Genomic DNA, 24,709 nt, shown 5'->3' with positions numbered 1-24,709 from the left:
TCACATCGCTTAGACCTTTCCTTGGGCGTAGAGCTGAACCTTATGATAATGACCTTGCAACTCTCTTCCCTGAGCCCTCATTGCTTTTCTTCTTTGATTTTCAGTGCCTATTGTGCCCACCTTCCTATATGCCACAGAGTTTAAAGAAGTCAACACTTCTCTGCACCTGGGCCAGTCCAAGGCTTCCCCACATGCCCTCATCTCTCCTGCTTTTTCCACTATCTTCTCTTTCTTTGACAACCACACCATGGCTGTTGAAGAAAGTGTACCCAGGGGCAGAGCATGGATGAATGGCACTTCCAGTACCTCCCCGCCTCTGGCCATTGAAGCCATCTCAGCACATAAAAACAACTGCTTGCAAGGCACAGAGTTCTTGGAGGAAGAGAACATACGGGTTGGAGTTCTGTTTGCTTCAAAGGCTCTGATGCAACTTCTGGTAAACCCATTTGTGGGGCCTCTCACCAACAGGTAAATCAATAAGAGCAGTGCCCAACAGGCAACTCAGGGGCTCAGGAACAGGAGGAAGGGCTGAGATATCATAAAGGTGGCTAGAAGGGAAAAAGGAGGAGCATTGACTTGTCTAGATCCCAGGGAAGTGGCTGCTTGGAAAGTTGGCAACCCCAATGATTAATAACATGATATTGATGAAATGCTATAGGCTTCTGATTTTCTTAACGATATAATGAATATTAAGTACCAAGAAGAAAATCAGTGAACAGCAGTGAATTGTTGATATTATGTCAGTACTCTGGAACATGGATGAATGTGGGAATGGGACATTCCTATTGCAATCTAGAGCACTGGTCTTCTAGAAGTCGTGTTTGGAATTACCTTGATGTTCTAAAGGGATATTCACTCTGACTAGGCTGTCCCTTCTGGAAAAGAGGATTTTGGCCTGGGTCTGTGTATAAACATGTACATTTGTTTATTTGTTTGTACTTATTGATGTCATGTCCTATCTCCACTCCTGCATTAGAAACATGTTTTGGCATACACTCAAATAACTACATTTTTGTTCTAATTTACATTTAAAATATAGCCCAAGTACACTGATGTCTATTGGAATTGTATCTTTTTTTTTTCAAACTCCCTTTTAGGATTGGATATCATATTCCCATGTTTGCTGGCTTTGTTATCATGTTTCTCTCCACAATTAGTAAGTAATTTTCTTCCTCTTCTCTCCACCGATTATCTTTGATTTTATCATCTGCACTATAATGACGAGGGCAGTGTCAGGTTAGGCCAGAGGGTAACTAGATATCTGGGTAAGCGGCCAGTGACACTGATTTAAATGTTTTGCTTTGGTGGTGGGGTGGGAGGAAGAGAAGTAGTGAATCTTTTAAGTTTGGCAACTGTGCCAAGCTGGAATTTTTCTGTTTGTTATGGAAGAACAAATCCTTCTCCTCAGCTGGCAAAAATGGCAACAGTTGCTTTTAATGAGTGTGTGTGTGTGTGTGTGTGTGTGTGTGTGTGTGTGTGTGTATCTATCAATAATCCCTTGAATGAGTTTAATAAAAACCTGTCATCTTTGGGAAGGGGTCATATAATTTAGCTATGCATAGATAGCGAGTAACCAATAACCTAAATGGGCAAAAGCAACTGGAAAGCTCCAAAAACCTACTGCCTTCAAGTTAAGAACATTAAAAGGTATAGTTTAGGAAAGTAAATTTCCTGAAGAAACAAGAAAGGGAAAGACAACTAGCATATCCAGATTCTGCTAAATCTTCCTGATAAAATGGAGATGGAGTATAAATAGTAAGTCAGAAAAACAAGTTCAGGAATTGATGCTGGGAAGCAAAATAAGAAGGAATGAAGGGGGCTGGTTTGGGTGTTTATACAGGGGAAAGCTGCCTATGGACTCACTGATGACTTTGATCTGATGCTCTGTCTATTCTCTGCTCTCCAACAATATGCTTCTTTCTCCCTCATTTATCTTATTATCCTTCTAATATTTATTTGCTTTTTCTACTCTTTTTCCTCCTTGAGTGTTCTTCCATCCCAGGCTGCAAAGTGCAGGAGCTCAAGATGTTAAGTTCTGCTATCTGAGAACAGCAGCTTATTTGTGAAAATTGTAGTTGAATCAAAGTAAATGAGGAAATTCAAGTTATAAACGTTCATCTCTTGAAGCTCTGCTTATGCTAAGCAGTAAATTTTAAAAATATTAAGATGCCCTATATTGTCAAATGAGATTTGTCATCTATCCCACAAAACTTTATGGAGCACATATATTATGCCTAGATAGCAGTGGTCACTGAGGGGATATAAAGAATCACAAGACATGGTTTCAGAGCTCTAGGAGTTTCCAGTGCTCACCCACAGAGACATATCCAACATCCTGGAAAATAAGATAATGCGGGCATTGTGCTATTGGGCACGAAATTCTTTAGCACAAGTTTCTTGCCTATTATTCCTGATTCAATGATAAGAGCTCATGTTTTGAAAGCTTTTCTTGCTATCAGACTGTATTATTAAATAAGAATCATTGTTTCCAGTATTGCTATACTGTGTTGGCCAAATTCTAGCCAAAAGCAAATAAATGCAGAGGTTAGATTCCTCTATGTGGCATGTAGAGTTTCCATTTAGGGTTTGAAAAATACTAACAAGAGGTTGCCGATGTCCATTATTATTCTAACACCCCCTAACTGGGAAGCACGCTTAGTGCAATTAGGAATTAAAAGATGGTCCCCATTAAGGGAGGAATGTGAAAGAAATTGTGTTGCGCTTCCTAAATAGGGTGACCAACTCTCCGGGTTTGCCCAGGACTGAGGGACTTCCCAGGATGGGAGATTTTCAGTTTAAAACCAGGAAAGTTCTAGGCAAACCACTATTCTCAAAGGACATAGGGATAGTTCACCCTCAATGAACTGAAAACCCCAGCACCTGAGAGGGGGCATTAGAGGCTAGACAAGACCAGACAAAGAATGTGCATGTTTGGGAGACAATGAGTAGTTCCGTGTGATCATGCTGGAAAGTGATGGGACACAATTATATGCACGACCAGAAGATGTCTATAATGAATGGGCAAAGGAATTAAAACCCTCTTAATTCAAACACTGCAGCAGTGAGTCTTCCCTCTTTAGGATGCATTGTTCTGAAATTGGAGGTGAGGCCTGTCCAGACTGAAGCCCTTACCGCCAACGCTCTGTCATTTAGTGCTTGATGATGTATTCCTGTTTGTTCTCATATTCCTGCTTGTTCTCACTTTCACCTGCCTTAGTGTCAAAAGACCAAACCTCTCCAAGGGCATGGACTGGATGTTTTCTTTAGTTTATATGTCCGAAACAGTCTAACACAGCTGCACTTTCAATAGTTACTTAGTAAATGCTCACTGATTTGATTTAGCTAAAATATCGTCCAATACAAGGTAAAGAGAAAGATCTAACTGGATGACAAGATATTTTCTGGGCCATGCCTAGGGTCCTTGAAGGGCACACTGCTTGTTATTGCCATACTCCGAATGACCCAAAAGGGACCCATCTGGGTACATGTTGCAAGTGCAGGATCCAGGAATAGGATCTAAAGGCCAGTTCCCAGCCCAGGGCACTGATCTTCATGGACATTCTTGATTCCAGTGGATAGGATGTTGGGCTCTCAGGAAAACCTACGGAAACCTAGCCTTCAACACTGTGTTGTGACATGGTTTCTGCTTCTATGGTTTCTCAATCTTCATGCTAATTATAAAGCAATCCTGATTGAGGGGTGGGAGATTAGAAAGACAGCTCCCAAAAGAAGTGATCATCCACATTAAAACATATGCAATAAGGACTGTTATTTGTAATATCATGGGCTGGAAGATGTAAGCTAAATCAGCTAACTTGAGCATTCTCATTATTCTCTCTGCCCAGTGTTTGCTTTTTCTGGCACTTATACTCTGCTCTTTTTGGCCCGAACCTTTCAAGGCATTGGATCTTCATTTTCATCTGTTGCAGGTAACTCTTCAACACATGCACACACACACACAAACACACACACACACACGTGCCTCTTACCCAAACTACCTTCAGACCCTATAAGATTTACATGAGGAAGTAAAGGAAAAATCTCATCCTGGTAGGTAGAATTGTGATTCAGAAACTAATTAACTGTGGAGTTTTTGGCAGGGACTGGAAGTCCCTAAGCCTGGCATAATTCCTCAGATAATCTTCAGATGTGGCTAGGTCAGGTCAGAGCAAGCCTGGGTTAAAATAGCGTAGTAGGCCAAGGTTTTATTCTCTGCCACTCTAGGGTTTTTTCTCTGTGCCCCCTTAATATTTAAAGGAATGGTGTTGCTAATACTACTAGTATCACCATTACAGTTTGCAAAGTATTCCTACTATGTTATTTCATTTAATCCCATGAAGTAGATATTTCATGCCATTTTACACAAGTATATGGACTTTAAGTGACTTGCCTAAAATCGTATGGCTGGTAGGTAGCAGATCTTCCGTCTTCCACCAGGTCACAGTTACCTTGCATTGTCCAACCTATGTTCTCTTTCAGGTGGTCAATACTTTCACTCTGTTCTTTGGGCACCCCCACTGCACAGAACATCACTCTGTGGTCATAGGTTTTCTTACTCTTACCTGCCCCATAGCACATCCACACAGGGAAATGTGGTAGGGAAATAATAAAATGATATGAAACATAGTATATTTGGACAAAGGTGTTCTGTGTTACCTCTCCAGACGCCTGTGTGCTTCCATCGAGTCCTTCGATATTTTGAACCAAAGAAGTCAGCAATACGGGAGTTTGGGGGAGCATTTGGAAGTAGTATATGTAAAATACTATGGGAAAAGTTTTGTGCAGCCCCTCAAACCGAGATGCTAGCTAAGATTACCCCAGAAGGTACAATAGGACAAATTGGGACTCCATGTGAGGGGCAGACGGGAAGCTCCCATAGTCTCTCTCCATCTGTGACTCTCTCTGCAGGTCTTGGAATGCTGGCCAGTGTCTACACTGATGACCACGAGAGAGGGCGGGTCATGGGAATTGCCCTGGGGGGCCTGGCCTTGGGAGTGCTGGGTAAGTGGCACCTATAAGGATCTAGGTTCAGGAGGGTGGGAGACTGCAGTCCCCCCAAAGATGGCTCCAGAAAGCAGATATCTCCAAGGTCATGTAAGACAAATATTTTCCTTCTCTCCATGCCCTAATCGTAATTTGAATGGAGACCTTCCCAAACACTCAGGAAAGGGAAAATCTCTTTCTTAAGAAGTTGACTAGCTTATAGGGTCTGAGTAAGGTCTGAGACCTAGCCTGTTCAAGGGTATGAACTTCCCCACATCAGTGGCCATGGCCTGTCTTGCCTCGGCTTCCCTACACTGCCAATGGTTTGAACGTGAGAGCTTAGTCTTGGCCAGATTCTGAGCTAAACACATAATGGACGTGAGCAGCTTTAATCTCACCACAACCCTAGGAAGGAGGATTGATCGTCCCCATTTTAGAGGTGAGGGTAATAAAAGTTAATTAGCTCATCCAGGGTGGCACAGCAAGGTCTCCCCAAATGTCTCTTACCTGGCCCACCCCACTCCACCCCCACAGGTGAGGAGGAGGGACAGAAACCCTCCTCATTGTTACTATCCATCTCTCCAAACACCCAAGCGAAAACTTCATCAGCCCTTGTTCCCAGATGAAAAACCCGTATATCCGTGTATCTCCTACAGCCACTTCTTTAAGGTCAGGTTCTTGTCACATCTCCGTCCAAATATGACACCAGCCTCTTGGATGATCTCCCTGCTTCCTCCCTAGTGCCACGAGAAGAATTTCCCCAAGCCTGGGGTTCATGGTGCTCTTCCCTACTGAAAACCCCTGGTGCCTCTCCTTAGCCCACAGGGTGGAGTAGACTCTTTTTTTCTGTGTATATGGGACCTTTTGCTATTTAGCCCCAACTTTTCCACTTCTATTCGTTTTATCATTATTATTACTTATTTTTCACGAGAAGTTGTAGGTTTATAGAAAATTCATGGAGAAAACACAGAGCTTCTATATAATCCCCCACTGGCCCCCAGTTTTCCCATTATAAATGTATTGCGTTAGTGTGGTACTTTTGTTACAACTGAGGAAACGGTAGTATTATAATTACACTATTAATTATAGTTCATAGTTTACATTAAGGGTTGTATAGTACTATGGTTTTGTGTCTCAAAAACTTTTATTCTAGTAACATATGTATAACCTAAATTTTCCTCTTCTAACCACATCAGATATAGAATTCAGAGGTGTTAATTACACTCACAATGTTGCACTACCATCACCACCATCCAAAAACAAAACCTTTCCATCACCCCAAACAGAAACTCTGTTCCTATTTAGCATTAACTCCCCATTCCCTACATCTGCCCAACTCCTGGTAACCTGTATTCTAGTTTTTTATGAATTTGTTCTAATTACTTCATATCAGTGAGATCTTAGGTATCCATCCTTCTGTGTCTGGCTTATTTCACTCAGCATGATGACTTCAAGGTTCATCCATCTGGTGACAGGTATCAGAATGTCATTCCTTTTTACAGCTGAATAGTATTCCATTGAATGGACATGCCACATTTTGTTTATCCCCATAGCTATTCTTCCCATCCCAAATACTCACTTATATTTATATTATATTCTAGCCACACTGACCTTCTTTTCTTTATTTTCCAACTACACTCTCTTTTCTGAAACTTCTGTGTTCCTTCCACATGCTTTTCTTACCAGGTGCTACCCATTTGAGAAATTTTCTTCTGGCTACCTTAGTTTTCTGACTCACTACACTAGGCTTACACAGTCCTTGGTACATGTCGTCTTTTGCTGTTGCACTTTTCACTTAATGTTGTAATCATTTCTGTATCCCTCCCTTCCCTCCTGTTGACACAGACCCATTTCTTCCACTAGAAGGTGACAGAAAGTGAGCTCCTTGTCTTCTCCTTCTCTGAATACTTGAAACCTCACTTGGGGCTTAGTCTCTAGTAGGCCCTCAATTAACAATGACTGGGTAAATGTGAACAAATGCACCCTCACTAGGAGTTGAACCTCATCTCTGGAATTTGTTTCTGCTCTTCTTTTCCAGTGGGAGCTCCCTTTGGAAGTGTGATGTATGAGTTTGTTGGGAAGCCTGCTCCCTTCCTCATCTTGGCCTTCTTGGCATTACTGGATGGAGGTATGTTACCATCAGAGGCAGGTGACAGCCCAGGTCAGGTTGGGAATGCATTATGCTGTGGTGTCAGTCTTTACTAAAAATAGATGGCGCGCATGAGTTTTGGTGCATCAAGGACTGCCCTGTCCCAGGAAAGAAGGAATAAACTCAGGGAGTTAAATCTGTATGTAGTGTGGTATATCTATATACTATAAGGTGGTTGCAGTATGGCTGCTATTGGCACCTCTGGATAATCAGAAGACAAATGGGACTGCCTCTCTCCCTCTTTCTTTCTCAGCACTGCAGCTTTGCTTCTTACAGCCTTCCAAAGTCTCCCCTGAGGTAAGTAGACACCAAGCTCCACTGCCAAGAGAACTGTGGAATGGCTAATACAGTGACCCTGACATCTCTAGATCTATCTGTGTCAAACCATAAGAAGAAGGGTGAAGAGGAGTAGAATCAGGGAAAGTGAGAACTGTCATTGGGTTTCCAGATAGGGTTATTTTTAGAGTGGTGTTGGGGATTGTGAGGAAATCTGGCTTGATGTTGGGCAAAGATGGGAGAAGACAGTATATAGAACAACACACACACACAAAGCCTGGCTGTCTAATACAACTCAGAATGAGGAGACAATAACGTTGGGACCTGAGGATTCATTGAGTTATTTCAGAGTTAGAGAAGCTTGTAGAAGCTACCTAGGCAAACTCTTCCTCAATGAAAGGCTTCCTCCTAGGGCTTCCCTAACTCATTGTTATCCTGTTGTAGTTAATAAGTTGATCAGAGTTGGTATTTGCCTGACTCCAAGCCAAAGATGTCTCTGGGCAATCCATATCAAACTGTGAGGAAAGATTAGACAGTTCAGAAAACATGGGAAAGTTTGATCTAAGACCTTGACTTTGCATTCTACACTCTATCAAAATATTTTAGAAGTGATTAAAATAATACCTAATGGTTCTTAAGGGCTTTTCATGTGCCAGGAGCTCTGCTTAGTACTGTTTATGCTTTATCTTATTCAATCTTTCTATCATTTCCATGAGGTAAGTACTGTTTTTAACCTTACTCTACTGATGAAAAAATTGAGGTACAGCAAAGGAGAATCTGGAAGAATTAGGAACTATGACAAATTGACACTGTTAGGTTGCCAATCCACCAGACTGATTGGAGCCCCCCATGGTCCACTTGAGTTGAGAGACTGCTGAGAAATATGGGAGGAAGGAGGAGTAGCCTAGTTTAGCTGGAATGGAGAGTATGGACTGAGGGGAGGGGGGAATTAGAGCTAGATGGTTAAGCTATTACTTCAATTTGGCAGACTCCAAATCTTTAAGCGCTCACTTCTACACCAGTCCAGGTTGATTCAGAATAGTTCAGAACAAAGAAACCTTGAGTAGACTTCTGAGTTATCGCCTCCATGCTAACCTTCTGGATTAGTCAATCTGTCTGTACTTCTCCCAGGACAAACATTAGTGCCAGCAAGGTGCCTTTAGGACCAGGAGTCCAGACACCTGCTGTCCAATCCTGGTCTTGCTAACAATCAACTCTGACCTGGTTGATGGTCAACTGAAGCAGGAATCATGCCTGGAATATTTTGTGACTACCAGTGTACCTTCCTTGTACACAGTGTTCTGCCATCAGCTCACTCTGTGACCTTGAGCAAGTCACTGTCCCTCCCTGAACTTGAACTTAACTCATCTTTATAGTAAAGGAGCTGACACAGATGGGTGCTTAGGTACTGATTCAGATTCTGTGACAACAGTTGAGATGTCTACACCATACAGATGGAAATTTTTGTTGTCCATGTTCTCCAGAGTGCCAAGGGGACCCCACTCTTAACACTTCTCAAAGACCCTTATATCTTGGTGGCTGCAGGTAAGAGATCATGGCCTCCCTTTGGGCTGGAAGAGTCTGAGTGTCAGGGCAGGTGGCTCGTGGGGGAACTGGCTGTTATCTCTCTAGGTTCCCTCTGCTTCGCCAACATGGGAGTGGCCATGCTGGAGCCCACACTGCCTATTTGGATGATGCAGACCATGTGCTCCCCTGAATGGCAGCTGGGTAAGTGACCTCAGTGCTGACCTCAGGCTTGAGCAGGAGGCAGGTGCTGGGGGGGCCTCCCTCAGGTAATGAAGGAGCATTCTCTCGATGTAGGTTATCAGGGCCACTGAGGAACCACATCCTCCCTCCTCTGAATTATCCTCCATGTCCACATCCATGAATCAAAACTGAAAGGAAGTGGAACAGTCCCCCTGGGAAGCAGCTGAGAAAGGGCAGGGTGAGAGAGGGGTGAAGGCAGCTGGTGAGAGGTCATGGACCTAGCTGTGTGGGAGAAAGATGAAAGATTTTTCTTGTTGTTGTTATTATTTAATCTCTTTATTCAGGTGGCTTCAGGATAAACCAGTGAGAATGTTTCAGGAGTTATGATTATACAAACTCTAGGGTCCTTGTCTTAACGAGTTCACCAGTGAGGTTTTTACTCACCCTAAAATCAGAAAAATCTATCTGATTTTAGAAGGTTATCTAGATATGTCCCAACACTCACAGCATGAAGCTCACCCAAGAAGTTTGCATAGAAATCAGAGGTACACACGAATCTCATCTATCCTGCTGTCCTCAAATAGAGTGATTGCTGGACCATTCAAATTCCAAGGTGAGATCTAATGGACCCCAGTCATCTCTTTCCTTCTAAGCAATGCTAACACTTCCAAAAAAAGAAAATGAGAACATAAAAAGCCATAAGCTGGGGGAGGGGGACGGTGGTGGTGTGTGCAAGGGTAATTCAGTGGTAGAATTCTCGCCAGCCATGCGGGAGGCCTGGATTCCTGGTCCATCCACTTCCCCAAAAACAAACAAGCAGAACAAACAAACAACAAACAAACAAAACGAAAAAAAAAAATTCAATAAATGGTGCTGCAATAATGGGATACGCACATGGAAAAATAATGAAATGTGACCCCAACATACAGCATACAAAAAAAAAAAAAAGCTATAAGCTGAAAAGTTCTGAGTCAAAAGAGCTAGGTTTCAGTCTCAGCTTCATTGATTAGCTATGCAAACATTGGCAAGTCACTCCAATCTTCTGAGCATCACTTTACTCATCTCTAAAATGGGGCATCAAAAATAAATAACTAGTTAAAAAATAAGCAAACTCATAGACACAAAGTAGATTAGAGGTTCCTGGGGTTGGGGTATGGACAAATAGGGAGTTATTGCATAATAGGTAGAGTTTCTGTTTGGGGTGATGAAAACGTTTTGGAAATAGATCATGGTGATGGTTGCAAAACATTGTGAATGTAACTGATGCCACTGGATTATACAATTTTAAAATGGTTAAAATGGCAAATTTTATGTCATACATATTTCAGCACAATAAGAATAATTTATAAAAATATAATAATATCTAGTCCAAAGGATAAATTCAGAGGAGTAAATGACATAATGTGTGGAAATGTTTTGTAACATGTAGACTATTAATTCACTCCATCATCATCATCTCTACTCTCCTTCTTAAGCTTCTCTTCCCCTAGATTATCCCTTTGCTTTCCTTTTCCCCCTGAAAAGGAGTTATGGAGCCTGTTGTTCTGCAGTTCTTGCCTTTTGGAGAGCCTGGGCTCTGTTCCTCAGAGGAAATCTTTGGGCCCAGGAGAGAGCCTCCAGCCCCCTCTGCTCCATGCGGTGACTTTGTGTCTCTTGGAGGAGGTCTCTCCAGCCCTTTCCAGGAAGCCAGAGAAAAGGGAGCAGAGAATGCTACGTGCAAACCACTCAGTCATTGCTGGGAGCAGAGGCTTACGGGGCCAGAAAGGAAACTGATAAGGACCTGATATAGCTCAGTATGCAATAAAAAGCCCTAAATCTAATTTCTATGGGACAATTTTAAACAAGGCTCCCATCTGCACTCTGAGCCCTAAATTGAATTTTTCTGGGCTGCAGCTGTCTCTGACCAGGATGGCTAATTGAGTTTGTCAGTGTTCAGTGCAGATAATGCATCTCCTGTCCCAAGGCTCTGGCCACTCAGGCCTTAGGTGCAGGTGAGCAACTGTCGCTGGAAAGACCCTTCCTAGCAATCCATACCCAGGTCTCAGATTGAGGCTGCATGGGAAGTCCTGGGATATGAAGTCAGAACTCTTGGGGTAAGGCTTCCCCTTGCACCATCTATTACAACTTTCCTCAGGGCTGTCAGCAGAGGTTTCTGCATCTATAAGTTTAATATCAGTGGTTCTCAAAAGAACTTACATTGCTATCACTTGCAGAGCTAATTAAAACCCAGATTGCTAGGCCCCACCCAACAATTCATAAATCAGTGATGCTGGTCTGATGAGCACTTCTTTAATAGCTTTCCATATTGTTGGGAGGAACAAAGGAGACAGTCCTTTGGAGAGTGTTTTATAGTCTGTGACTGAGCAGGGACCTGGGGCCCTGTTGCTCTAGGTACTATCCCCAGGTAGAGGAAATAGCTCAGGCTTTGGGAACAGGTCAACCTGGGTCGGCCACTTTCTGGCTGCAACCTTGGAAAAATTGTTTAGCCTCATTGAACTCCACTCTTCTTCAACCCTGGAAAATTGTGTTTAGCTTCTTTGATCTCTGCTTTTTTCTTTTGCAAAAATGGAGATACTTGAGGATTCGATCTAAGTATTCTAAAGGGATTAGTGCAGGGCATGGTATAGAGGATATATTCAGTAAATAAAAATTATTATTATGTTCATAATGGTTTTTGCTTAAATCATTTTAATACAGTCAAAACCATATGCAACCTCCACTCCTTGAAAAAATGCTGTGAAAAATATATGTGTTTACAGACAGATAGTCTGGGACGCCTATTTTGCATAAAATGTGAGTGAAATTCAAGCTCTATGCAGGTACTAAAAACAAGCCATATGGATTGAGGAAAATCTCATTCAGGAATTTCTGCACCATTTAAATTGTTGTTAAGGAGCTGTATTTAGGAGGCTAGTGGGCTTCCTAGAAGTGCCTACTTCCAAATGTGAGATAAAAAGTTGGGTAGTTATAACCTCTAAATATGTTAAAGCAATGAAATGTAAACTAATGTGTCCACTGTGAAAATGGTTGCCACCCAACACAGATAAACTAGAAAAATACACTAGAGCATGCTTCATTCTACACCATAGAAGAGAATATTAAAAACAAACAAACCATCAGCCAGCAACTGCTGACTTGTTTACTTTTGATTTAATTGCGATGCCTTATATGAGGCAGTATTGGTTCCTCTAGGTACAGAGAGACATGGAGGAGGTTGGGGAGAGCAAAGATACTCACACAGCTGGTTCCAAGTAGTCCCTGATGCTGGAGCCTTCTTTGTGAACGCACTGGCAGTACAGGATCATGGGAAGCACCTGCAGTTTGCATAAGAAGGTCTGGGCTTAAACCCTGGCTCTCTCACTCACTGGTTATGACAATAATCAGTAAGGCCACTGTTCATGGGACACTCATTCTGTGTCAGGCACTGTGCAAAATATAGTTGGCATGCATTATCTTGTTAAGCATCACAACCAGCCTGTCTGGTAGGAATTATTATTATTATCCCCATATTTCAGAGCCAACATCCCATTGTCCTCCCAAATTCTGGGCCTTATGGAACTGCCTGTCCCCATGCCCTTAGCTTCTTCTCCAAAGAAGTCCTTCAGCTCTTTTCCCTGAGACCTGGATGTTTACTGAGGACACCATTTTCCTGCAACCCTCTTGGTGGAAGTCCATGTTCCCCCAGAACTTGTCTCCACTGCTGATTCTGAATCATTGCGTCTCATTCTCCTTCAGAAGCTCAGAGTCCTTTGAAGCCTATGTCATTAGATTATAACATCCAACCCCTCCTTATCGCAATCATCTGCTAACCCCTTAGTTACCTCATTGAATAAAGCTTCAAACCAGTTTATATTCTTCCTTCACCTCTACTCCTGTCACCATTTTTTGTTGATTTCAATATCCAGGTGAATGACCCTACTGCATCTTGACCTCTTACTTCCATAATTTATTTTCTTGCACTGATCTTTTTCTCTTCCCTACTTTAGTCAAGCAAGTTTATAGCTATACCCTTGACCTTAACATCACTGTTAATTTTATAACCTCTGAAATCTCAACCTCAAGCAGTTAGGTCATCACCTTACATGATCTCTTTTCAGGTGTTCTAGCATCAGCATATCAACAATTTTGGGTCATACTGAGATCATCAACCCACTGGCCCCAGTTCTGTTTCTATTCCTATCACTTCTCATGTTCTTGCTTCTCTCATGGTCCATTGTCAATGTCACTCTTTTCAAGCATTGTTAACATGTTTGCCCCTCTCTTCCTCGGGTAGAGTTTTCTGGCAAAGCCTTAATTTTGGTTAAACCTATCTCATTGTCTACTCCATGCCTGCACCTGAATAGATGAATAGAGCTATAGAAAACACAACCAGGCTGTTGGTCTCACCATATATTCATGGCCACAAATCTAAAGTGGGTTTTTATACAGTCTTATAATCTTTTTGTACATCCCTAGTTATGTTTTCCTTCCCACATCCCAAAATGACTGCAGGCATACCTCAAGGATATTGCAGGTTCATTTCCAGACTACCATAATAAAACAAATATCACAATAAAGTAAGTCACATGAAGGGTTTTGTTTCTCGGTGCATATAAAAGTTTATACCATATTAGAGTCTAAGTATGCAACAGCATTATGTCTAAAAAAATGTACATACCTTAATTAAAAAAATTCTTTATTGCTAAAAAATGCTGGTGGAGGATCTTTCTTCAATGTTGATGGTGGCTGGTTGATTAGGGTAGTGGTTGCTGAAGATTGGAGTGGCTGCAACGATTTCTTAAAATAAGACAACAATGAAATTTGCCACATCAATTGATTTTTTTTTTCTGCCAAAAAATTTCCCTGTAGCATGAGATGCTGTTTGGTAACATTTTACCCACAGTATAGCTGTTTTCAAAATGGAAGTCAATCCTCTAAAACCTTCCCCTGTTTTATCAACTAACTAATGTAATATTCTAAATCCTTTGTTGTCATTTCAACAAAGTTCACATCATTGTTCCCAGAAGAAGTTTCTATCACAAAAAACCACTTTCTTTGCTTATCTCTAAGAAGCAACTCCTTATAGACTAATTGTAAATATCAAAATAAATCAATAGTTTTTTTCATGAGATTTCAGCCTCATCTTCGGGCTCTATTTCTAATTCTAGTTTTCTTGCTCTTTACATCACATCTGCAGTTACTTCTTCCACTGAAGTCTTAAACCTCTAAAGTCATCCATGAGGTAGAAATCAACTTCTTCCACACTCTTGTTAATGTTGATATTTTGACTTCCTCCCATGAATTATGAATGTTCTTAATGGCATCTAGAATGGTGAATCCTTTCCAGAAGGTTTTCAATGAACTCTGCCTAGGTTTTTCAGAAGCATCACTATCAATGACACCCATATTACAAAATGCGTATATTAAATAATTAGGCTTGTAAGTCTAAATGATTCCTTGATTCATGGACTGCAAAATGGATGCTGTGTTAGCAAGTACAAAAACAACATTAATTTTGTATAGCTCCATTAGGAGCTCTTGGGTGACCAGGTGCATTGTCAATGAGCAGTAATATTTTGAAAGGATTCTGAGCAATAGGTCTCAACAGTAGGCTTAAAATATTCAGTAAACTATGTTGTAAACAGCTGTGCTCTCGTTCTAAGCTTTGTTGTTCCACTTATAGTGCACAGGCAGAGTAGATTTAGCACACTTGTTAAGGGCACTAGTGTTTTTGGAATGGTAATAAGCATTGGCTTCAACTGCATTAACCGTTAATAAGAGAGGCAGCCTGTCCTTTGAAACTTTGAAGCCAAGCATTGATGACTTCTTTCTTGCTGTGAAAATCCTAGATGGCAGCTTTTTCCACTAGAAAGCTTGAAAATCTGTTGTTTAGTGTTGGAACTTTATCATTTATCTTAGCTAGATCTTCTGGATAACTTGCTGAAGCTTCTATATTAGCATTTGCTGCTTCACTTTGCACTTTTATGTTAAGGAGATGATGTCTTTCATTAAACCTCGTTGCTCTAGTTTGCTAGCTGTCAGAATGCAATATATCAGAAACAGACTGGCTTTTAAAAAGGGAATTTAATAAGTTGCTAGTTTACAGTTCTAAGACTGAGATAATGTTCCAATTAAAAGAAGCCTATAGAAATGTCAAATCTAAGGCATCCAGGGAAAGATACTTTGGTTTAAGAAGGCCAATGACGTTCAAGGTTTCTCTGTTGGTTGGAAGAGCACATGGTAAAGTCTGCTAGCTTTCTCTTCTGGCTTCTTGGTTCATGAAGCTCCCTGGGAGGCATTTTCCTTCTTCATCTCCAAAGTCGCTGGCTGGTGGGATCTCTGCTTCGTGGATCTGAGGCATCTGCTGTGACTTTCTCATAGCTCTGAAAGGGACTCTCTCCAAAATGTTTCCTCTTTTAAAGGATTCTAGTAGGCAACCCCAATTCCATGGGTGAAGACAAACCTTCATGGAAATCATCTAATGAAACATTACCACCCACAATTGGGTGGGTCACATCTCCATGGGAACAATCAAAAAGCTCCCAGCCAGCAATTTTGAATGAGAATTAAAGGGCATGGGTTTTCTGGGGTCCACCACAGATGCAAACTGGCACACTCATGAACCAACCTCTGCTAGCTTTAAACTTTTCTTCTGCAGCTTCCTCACCTCTCTCAGCCTTCATAGAACTGAATAGAATTAGGGCCTTGCCCTGGATTAGGCTTTGGCTTAAGGGAGTGTTGTAGCTGGTTTGATCTTCTATCCAGATTACTAAAGCTTTCTTCATATCAACAATAAGGCTGTTTCACTGTATCATTTATGTGTTCCCTAGAGCAGGACTTTAAATTTTCTTTGTTTTGTTCATTAACATCCTCAGAGCTCACCTTCAAGTACTTTTTCTTTGCATTCACAACTTGGCTAATTGTTTGGTGCAAAAGGCCTAGCTTTCAGACCATCTGTGCTTTCTACATTCTTTCCTCACAAAGCTTAATCATTCTTAGTTTTTTATTTAAAGTAAGAGACACATGCCTCTTCCTTTCATTTGAACACTTAAAAGCTATTGTTGGGTTATTAATTAGCAAATTTCAATATTGTTGTCTCTTAGGGGATAAGGAGGCCTAAGGAGAGGGAGAGAGATGGGGAACAGATGGTCAGTGGAGCAGCTAGAACGCACAATATTAATTGATCTTATGTGGGTACAGTTTGTGGTGCCTCAAAACAATTACAATAGTAACATAAAAGATCACTGATCACTGTAACAGATATAATGATAACGTAGAATTTGAAATACTATGAGAATTACCAAAATGTGACACCAAGATCCCAAATGAACACCTGCCGTTGGGAAAATGGGCTGATAGACTTCTCACAGCGTTGGCACAAACCTTCAATTTGTAAAAAATGCAATAACTGTGAAGTGTAATAAAGCAAAGTGCAATAAAATGAGGTATGCCTATATGTTACACTACTTCTCCATTCAGACCACCTATGCACACCCACCCCTTCACCTTCATCATTCTCAGCTGTTGACTTTGGCCTCCTATTGAGAAAATAGAAGCAATGAGAGGGGAACTTGCATTTTCCCACCACTATATTGAACCCACTTCCCTGAACTTGTACCCAACATCCACCGCCTTCTCTCCAATTGTGATTGAAGCATTCCAGCTACTTCAATGTTATTTTATCACTTTTTTTTTGCTATCTCCTCCTCTTTTTGCTAACTTGTAAAGGTCAGAATGCCCTAAGACTCAGAGGGTATATACTTCTCTCTCTCTCTCTCTCTCTCTCCATCTTTCACTTTGCAGTTCAGACTGGGCATTCAGGGGCCCAAACTAGGTGGTCAGGGAGTTCATTCTGAGCAGTCGGGGGTTCATGCTGGGCAGTCGGAGGGTCATGCTGGGTGGTTTGGGGCCCGTGCTGGGTGATCAGTAGCCTGCAGGCCAGTTGGCACATCTTTGCACACTCTCCCATGTATTGCTACAGCTGCATGCTTGGCTCCCATGCATCCCTGCCCTCAGTCACTTAGGTAACTGGACATATTATTTTCTGAGATGGGGAAGTCTGGTAGCAGAGAAAGAGCTGGAGGGTGACTGACAATCAGGTGCTTTTTTTTTTCTTTCTTTCTGGTTGAAATGCTCTGCTCTAGTCCTTGGGTCTCGGCTTGAATGTCACTTCCTCAGAGAGGCTGTCCCTGACCCCCAAATCTAAGGTAATTTTTCTTCCCAGTCACTATCTGCCCTATCACCCCAAATCTTAAATTTCCTTCACAGAATTTACCATTTTTCGAAATTATCTTTTTTCATTTGTTTGCTTATTTCTTTTGTTTTTGTTTTTGTCTCCCTTCCCTGGAATATAGTTCCATGAGTCTTTCTTATTTATTTTTCTATTCCTACACCCATACCTGGCACATGATAAAAGCTCATTAAAAATATTAAATATTCTGTCAGATTTGTAGCAATTTGTGAAGTTTGTTAGAGATTAACATAGGTTTTCTTTCTATATTATAAAATGCACCAAGCAATTATGGTAGAACTATTACCCAATGAGTAAGAAATAAATGGAAATATGACATCAGATGTTTTAGCAATTGTTCTGTAAAAAAAATCTTTGATTGTACCACTCAATGTGATGATCATGTCTACTGCTAAAATGGAAATAGTTCTATCTGTATAGTTGTGCTAGATATGATTTCACACTGAATAAAAAGGTATTGAAATTAAAAAAAACATTAAATACATGGATAAATGAATAATTGAGACTCAGAAAGGGTAAATAAATTGCCTAACAAGTGGCTAAACCATGATTTGAACCCAGGACTGTGTGATGCCAAAGACCTTGATTCTAGAACACTTTTTTCTCTCTACTGTAACAAAAAGCAACTTGGCCAGGCTTTTACATATATTATCTAATTTGCTCCTCACTGTAACCCGACTTGGCTTTGCCTTTTTTTAAGAGGAAAAACCAAAGCTCAGACAGGCTTGGTAACTTATCCAAGGTCACAGAATTGGTAATAGCAGGGCAGGGCTACTTTTACTTCCCAGGAGGTATATATTGCTCCAAAGTTTATGTTCCTATGTTTATAACCACGGGTATTTTATACATGAGAATGGTTCATTAGGACAATTGATCAAGAAGCCCAAGTGGGGATCTGGAAGCACATTAAATGTATTGAAATTAAACAAGGCTCTGCTCCTAGGGAAAGCAGAGGTGTGGGGTCTTATAACGTGTACTCTGAGTTCGCTCAACTGCTTTGTGGTTTGGGATGCTTGAAGGTAATAGGAGGACTTCACTCTTTATAAGAGAAGGTGTTACGAGAATAAACTGGACAGGTCCTAAGATGGACATGTGTGTCCTTCTACAGGTCTAGCTTTCTTGCCTGCCAGTGTGTCCTACCTCATCGGCACCAACCTCTTTGGTGTGTTGGCCAACAAGATGGGTCGGTATGTAGCCTAAGGAGCTGGGAGGGGCGATAGGAATGTAAAATGGAAGAGCTCTTTGAGGTTGCCTCTGCACCTGGGATGAGGAACAGCTTCTGAGATTGAAAGATCGGGACAAGGGCACACTGATAACCGTGTACCAGGAGGATGAGGGCTGGGTTGGTGGTAAGGGCAGGATGTAGAAAGGACAGTCTTGAGCTGGTTGTTGTAGAAGAGGCAATGGATATGTGAAGGACAATCTTTGCTCTCCAAAGAGATAAAAACCCCACAGGGGACAATTATGAAGAAAGGATTACATTGCAGCAGTGATTGTCGAAGCATTCCATCGAGCCCAAAAATTTGCCTAGAAGTGCCTCACAGAGCAGCAAGGCCTCCAATTGGGGGCTGGAGGAACAAATCTGGATTGCTCCATTGTGCTCAGAACCGCTTTACTTTTATCTTTGAAGTTCAGTGTAAAGATTTTTGAAAAGTTGAAAAACAAACAAACAAAAACACTGGAAGGAGACCAGAAAAGGAAGGAAACTTGATATACTTGTGGGTTTTGAGGTGGACCCTGAAGACCAAATAAAAGAGGAATAGATAGGAGGTAGCAAGAGGGTATAGCCTGAACTGGGAAATTGCAAGAATTAAATTTTGGAATGACTCTCATGGGTCAGTACTTTCTGAGTCAGCTGATTCTTCCTTTAAAAGAAAAGAGACTACTATCCCATTGAACCCCCCTCCCTCTACTGTGGAAAAGATGAGTCAGGGAAGAGATGAGGGGAAAGGAAAGGATGGGGAAAGAGCTCATCTTGGTATGAATTGGACAAGTGGGTTGTGTTCATCTTCCCAGGTCTGAAGGGGCTGCTGGAGTTCAGGACAGAAGGACAGGCCAGTGTGGGTGGTGGTGGGTGGCAGGAGGGAGGGATCTCTCCCAAGAGCATTATGTGATGATGGCTTTTTTCTTCTAGGTGGCTGTGCTCGCTGGTTGGAATGGTAGTAGTAGGGACCAGCTTGCTCTGTGTAAGTATGATAGGAACTAGTTGAAAGAGAGAGAGAGACAGACACAGAGACAGAGAGACAGAGAAAGCATCAGACATTTAAAGTTTACTTTACTTTAAAATGAGCAGAGTATAGACTTGCCACAGGTCATCAAAAAGACCATTTCTGCTTGGGTAGGAATTAGTACTCGGAGAACTGCCACCAGCTGAAGTTGGCATCCCATTGAGGGAAGGTGGAAAGGTGGGGCTGGAGCTCTGAGCTCTATGTATGGGCATATGATGCAATCTGTGTACGCGTCTATTTCTGGGGCCAGCAAAATGATGCTTTTTAAGACTTCATTTAGTCATCCCACCCAACAAGTCCCCATAAGTCACCAGGAAAACCATCATTTGTGCCTCAGACTCTGGCACTGGAATATTAGGTAGAAGAAGAAAGAAAGTCTTTTCCATTTTCTCTTTTAATTTTTAAATTAAAATGTTTTTTTATTGTGGAGAATAAAGTATATACAAAAAAGCAGTAAATTTCAAAGGACACCAAAACAATTCGTTATAGAACAAATTTCAGAGTTTGGTATGGGTTACAGTTCCACAATTTTAGGTTTCTCCTGCTGGTTCCTCTAAGACACTGAAGACTAAAAGAAATACCAATATAAGGATTCAGGAGTCATACTCATTTGTTAAATCCTATCTTCTCTTTTATAACTCCACCTTCTCCTTTGATCTTTTTAAAATTATTTTTTATTGCTGTATATTACATATTCACATACCATGTGATCATCCAAAGTGTACAGTCAGTGGTTCACAATATCATTATATAGCTGTGCATTTATCATCACGTCATTTCCATTTTCAAGAGTCCCCTTTAAGCTCCCTAAGCTACCTTTTCTCCTCTCTGTGATGGATATCCCAGGCACACTCGCCTCAGGGCATATGGTAAATTAACATAACTATAAAGCTTGTAGCACAGGGCTGGATCCAGCCTGGTGCTCATGAAAGCCTGGAGTCGGAGTCTTGATCTGGAGCACAGGTAGGCTCTGTTTTCATTCCCACATCTGATGGAGAGGATTCTAACAATATCTATCTCACAGGGCTGTTGAAATAATCCCTAAAAACTGCAAGAACCATGACTTGCGTAAACTGCTCTGACACATGAGGAGTCCATGATGGATTCTAGCCAATATTTTTAATAAAATAGAAATGTCCTTGTGAAGGAGTCTCCCCTAAAATAGCTATTAGTCACTAATATTTAAAGTCTATGTTGAGTCTTTGAGAGATGAGTGACATCCAGAAGAGAGCAAGCACTCACCCAAGGATAGGCATTGAACATGTTGGAGTGGCAGGGTTGGGTGGCAGGAAGGACAGGTGCCCGGAGAGGGAGGTAAGTCACCTGAAAAAGTGGGTTCCGGGGGGGGGGGGGGTTGTGAGGGCAATAAGAAAGAATTTCTCAGGCTTGTCAATGTGTCACTCCAAACTCTGCCACCTGCCTCCTCTCTTGTTCCAGTGGTTGCCAAGCTAAGGATTTGAATCAGACCTTTGGGTGTTGTTGCTAATTGAGGAGAGGCAACTCCATTTGGTGAAGAACAAGGATAGGAGTTTGTGTTTGGGTGGGGAAGAGGGTGGGGTAGGGAAAGGGGAGAGTCCCTGAGAGGAAAGGACCATTGTTGTGGTATAACAGAGTTGTCTGAGGGTCAAACTCAATCCTGCCACTTATTAGCTCTGTAAGTTTCAAGAGGGTGTGTAACCCAAATGTCACCAATCTGGTTTTCATATCTTCAAAATGGAGGTAGAAATTCTTCTTCACAGGGAAGGCATGAAAACCCAAGGACATGGTGTATGAGGCACAGTTGTACATATGGTTAATAAATGCATTTCTTGTGAAAACCCTTTGAACACTCCTCCCACCATGAACTAATTCTTTGCTGATGGCTACTTCCCCTATCCCCCTGCAGGTCCCTCTGGCTCACAATATATTTGGACTCATTGGCCCCAATGCAGGACTTGGTTTTGCCATAGGTAACAAGTGTTCCTTGGGGAAACAAGACATCTCTGAATGTTGGTTTTGGATTAGATGTCTTTCTGCCCCCTTTTCTCTTTAGAGGAGGTAGGTGGGAAGGCAGAAGGAGCAGGAGTATGGTTGGAAGGGGTGTGAGAGATGGGTTCATAGTTCTTGCCTGGAAAATGGCATTCATGCAGAGAGGGAGGAGAGCAGACAAAGTTGGAAGGGGTGTGAGAGATGGGTTCATAGTTCTTACCTGGAATGTCATTGGTGCAGAGAGGAAGGAGAGCAGGCAAAGGGAGAGGACCAAATGGAGGAGAGGGGGTCAGAATGCTACCAGCAGGGAGGGGACTGTGGGTAAAGTGGACTAACAGTGTCCCTTTTGCCCTGGCCACAGGTATGGTGGACTCCTCTATGATGCCCATCATGGGACACCTGGTGGACCTGCGTCACACCTCTGTGTATGGGAGTGTCTATGCCATTGCTGATGTAGCCTTCTGCATGGGCTTTGCAATAGGTATGTTAGGGGTGGGGGAGAAGGGAGCACCTAGGACCAAGGTGCCCCACTCTCCCTTATCTACTTTTTTACCAAGTGGACCTAGGGCCTGGAAGCTGGTTGTTCTAAGGCTTTGGAGGTTTTGATCCTACTGGCTCCAACATTGTGTCTTGGGGAAACTGTCTCAAAAACTTGTGAATTTGATTTACTCCTCACAGGCCCATCCACTGGGGGTGCCATCGTGCGGGCCATTGGCTTCCCCTGGCTCATGGTGATCATTGGGGTTGTCAACATCGTCTACGCACCTCTTTGCTACTATCTGCGGAGCCCCCCAGCCAAGGAGGAGAAGCTGGTAAGGGACTATAACTTCTTTTTTTTTTTTTTTTTTTTTTAAAGGAAGGAAGGATAGAAGGAAGGATAGAAGGAAGGAAGAAAGGGAAACATCTTTATTTTTTATTATATTTTGTTTGTTTGTTTGTTTGTTTTACATGGGCTGGGGCCGGGAATCGAACCGGGGTCCTCCGGCATGGCAGGCAAGCACTCTTGCCCGCTGAGCCACCGCGGCCCGCCCGGGACTATAACTTCTGACCAACAAATACTCTCCTGTTTCTTTCCATTGTCTCTCATTCCTTTTTATCCTGTGCCCACATTTCCTCCTCTATTGATAATCTTTCTACTTTGCCATGTTTTCTGACCCCCTTTTCATTTTTATTTCTCCTTGGTACCCTTCCTTGTTTTCTTTTCCCTAGATAATCACCTCCTCTCCTACGTTGGGCTTTTAAGAAGGGTCTAAGGAAAGAAGGAAAATGGGAAGCTAATAAAGAGTTGGGGTCAGAGGATTATCAACAGTGTCCTGTAGTTACTAGCAAGGCGTGAAATAACAAATTACCTTCCTTAGAAGTGGGTGGAATTCCACTGAGTACATTTCTTCATTCAGTCACTTGTCCGTTTGAGTCTGGCATTATGCTTACCAAGTTGTCCTCTTTAAAGTACAAAAACCCAGGGAAAGAACAACATGTGATTTTGGTTAATAATATACTTTTCTCTTATGGCAGTATGGGCACCCTGAGGGTCTTGATGGGTTTGGGATGGAAGTGGAGGCTCTTAAAAGAAGGTAAAAGATAGGAAAATCTGATGAGGAAGGATGCCAATTTCAGTTGGGTCCCTGCTCTAGTGTTTAGGAGTCAATTAAAAGCACATCAGAAATTTGCAGTGGCTAGGGTTCACATCCCCACCTACCTTGGGAAGCCCATGGAAGTACATGATGCAGAAAGTGGGTCCTGTGCTTGTTTCAGTAGGCTTTTTGAGCAACCCCAGACTTGAACCAGCTTGTGGGAGAAGGCAGTGGGGATCCCTGTAAAAGATGCTGCAGTGTTTTCTCCTCCTGACTCTCCTTACAGGCAATTCTGAGCCAGGACTGTCCCATGGAAACCCAGATGTATGCAACCCAGAAGCCCACAAAGGAGTTTCCCCTGGGGGAGGACAGTGAGGAGGAGCCGGACAGTGAGGAGTAGATCCAAGGCTGGACTTCACAACCACCTCTTTCCCTGGAACCACACCACTGTGGGCTGCTCAACTGGCCTCACTTCCCTCTTCCCTGGGAGTCTTCTTTCCTTCTTTCCCCTCACGGGGCCATTTCTTACTTCTCTCCTCACCTATGTAACCCATGACTGATGCCTGAGGTGGCCCTTTGAGGGAGGACAGGAGTGACGCTCCCTCCCAGGCCGCTGTGGGGATGATTAAACCTGTGCTGAGATGGTTGGCGAAGGGGTGACTCACCCCACAGAGGCGGCGGCGAGGCCAGTGTGCCCCAGAAACCAGTGGGGCAACTGACAAGCCTCTTTTTATCTGTCGTCTTAGTTTTCTTGGGCACATTCCCAACAGGTTATACGGATTTGTCCTCTCTTACTCAGTATGTTCCTCCCTGAGTTTTCCCAGCTGCATTGAGTACAACCTCAACATACTGTTGCCTAATTGCCAGTTTGGGATTTTTTTTTTTTGCCTGGTGTTCATAAATTGAGTGTTTTGATTTTGTGTGTGTGTGGTTAAACCTACAGTTGCACAGGTGACTTTGCCTTCAGTGAATAGGGTCTTCCTATTTTCTTCATTTTCAAATGGAAAGGGAAAGAGACTTTCTCTTTTGCTTGAGTTTCTGACATTCTCATTGTTTCACCTGTGTGTTTCTACCTTCCCTGAGGATCTTAGTAATAAAAGTGGGAGGACAGGAAAACTATCTACTAACCCCAAGATTTCATGAAAGAAGTGTAAACCAACTGACCTAAAATCCCAACTGTGGATTTCATAATATGAGCGTTATAATGAGGTATTGTTCATACTTATTAATGAATAAGTTATTACATAATTCAGACTAATGGCAAACTGGATGTGTGGGCATAAAGAGTAGATACTATAAATATTATGACATTTTACTGCTTTTTCGAAACACTTATTAACCTAAATGCTATATTGAGTGGTGGGGTTTCAAAGAGATGGGAGACATGGTCCCCGCCCGTAAGTAGCTTGTCATCTAATTGGGAAAGCAGGATAATTATAAAATTTATCAATATATGGTTCATTCCCAGGTTTTGGCACTGACCAACAAACAAACAAAACATGAAAAACCAAAACCAAAGCCAAAACCAAAACCAAAATCAAAACCAACCAAAACCAAAACAAACAAACAAAAAAACCCTAAAAACCAAACCAAA

The 24,709-nt window shown here is 42.1% G+C and overlaps 1 protein-coding gene across 1 annotated transcript in view; it reads left to right on the top strand.

Moving 5' to 3' along the window:
* The window catches only part of SLC18A1 (solute carrier family 18 member A1), a 40,476-nt gene extending 16,157 nt beyond the window's left edge, over positions 1-24,319 (top strand). The window contains exons 4-17 of the mRNA XM_077151838.1: positions 105-468; positions 1,098-1,156; positions 3,846-3,929; positions 4,909-5,001; positions 7,022-7,111; positions 7,386-7,429; positions 8,893-8,953; positions 9,041-9,136; positions 18,454-18,532; positions 19,480-19,531; positions 21,459-21,522; positions 21,903-22,022; positions 22,220-22,353; positions 23,402-24,319. Of these exons, the coding sequence (XP_077007953.1) occupies positions 105-468; positions 1,098-1,156; positions 3,846-3,929; positions 4,909-5,001; positions 7,022-7,111; positions 7,386-7,429; positions 8,893-8,953; positions 9,041-9,136; positions 18,454-18,532; positions 19,480-19,531; positions 21,459-21,522; positions 21,903-22,022; positions 22,220-22,353; positions 23,402-23,515 (1,454 nt within the window). The 3' untranslated portion in view covers positions 23,516-24,319. The remainder of the gene's footprint in view (positions 1-104; positions 469-1,097; positions 1,157-3,845; positions 3,930-4,908; positions 5,002-7,021; positions 7,112-7,385; positions 7,430-8,892; positions 8,954-9,040; positions 9,137-18,453; positions 18,533-19,479; positions 19,532-21,458; positions 21,523-21,902; positions 22,023-22,219; positions 22,354-23,401) is intronic.
* The last annotated feature ends 390 nt before the right edge of the window (positions 24,320-24,709 follow it).

Source organism: Tamandua tetradactyla, chromosome 3 (genome assembly GCF_023851605.1).
Source record: "Tamandua tetradactyla isolate mTamTet1 chromosome 3, mTamTet1.pri, whole genome shotgun sequence".
NCBI lineage: Eukaryota > Metazoa > Chordata > Mammalia > Pilosa > Myrmecophagidae > Tamandua > Tamandua tetradactyla.
The sequence above is the reverse complement of the archived record's forward strand: the minus strand, read 5'-3'. Positions and strand labels throughout refer to the sequence as shown.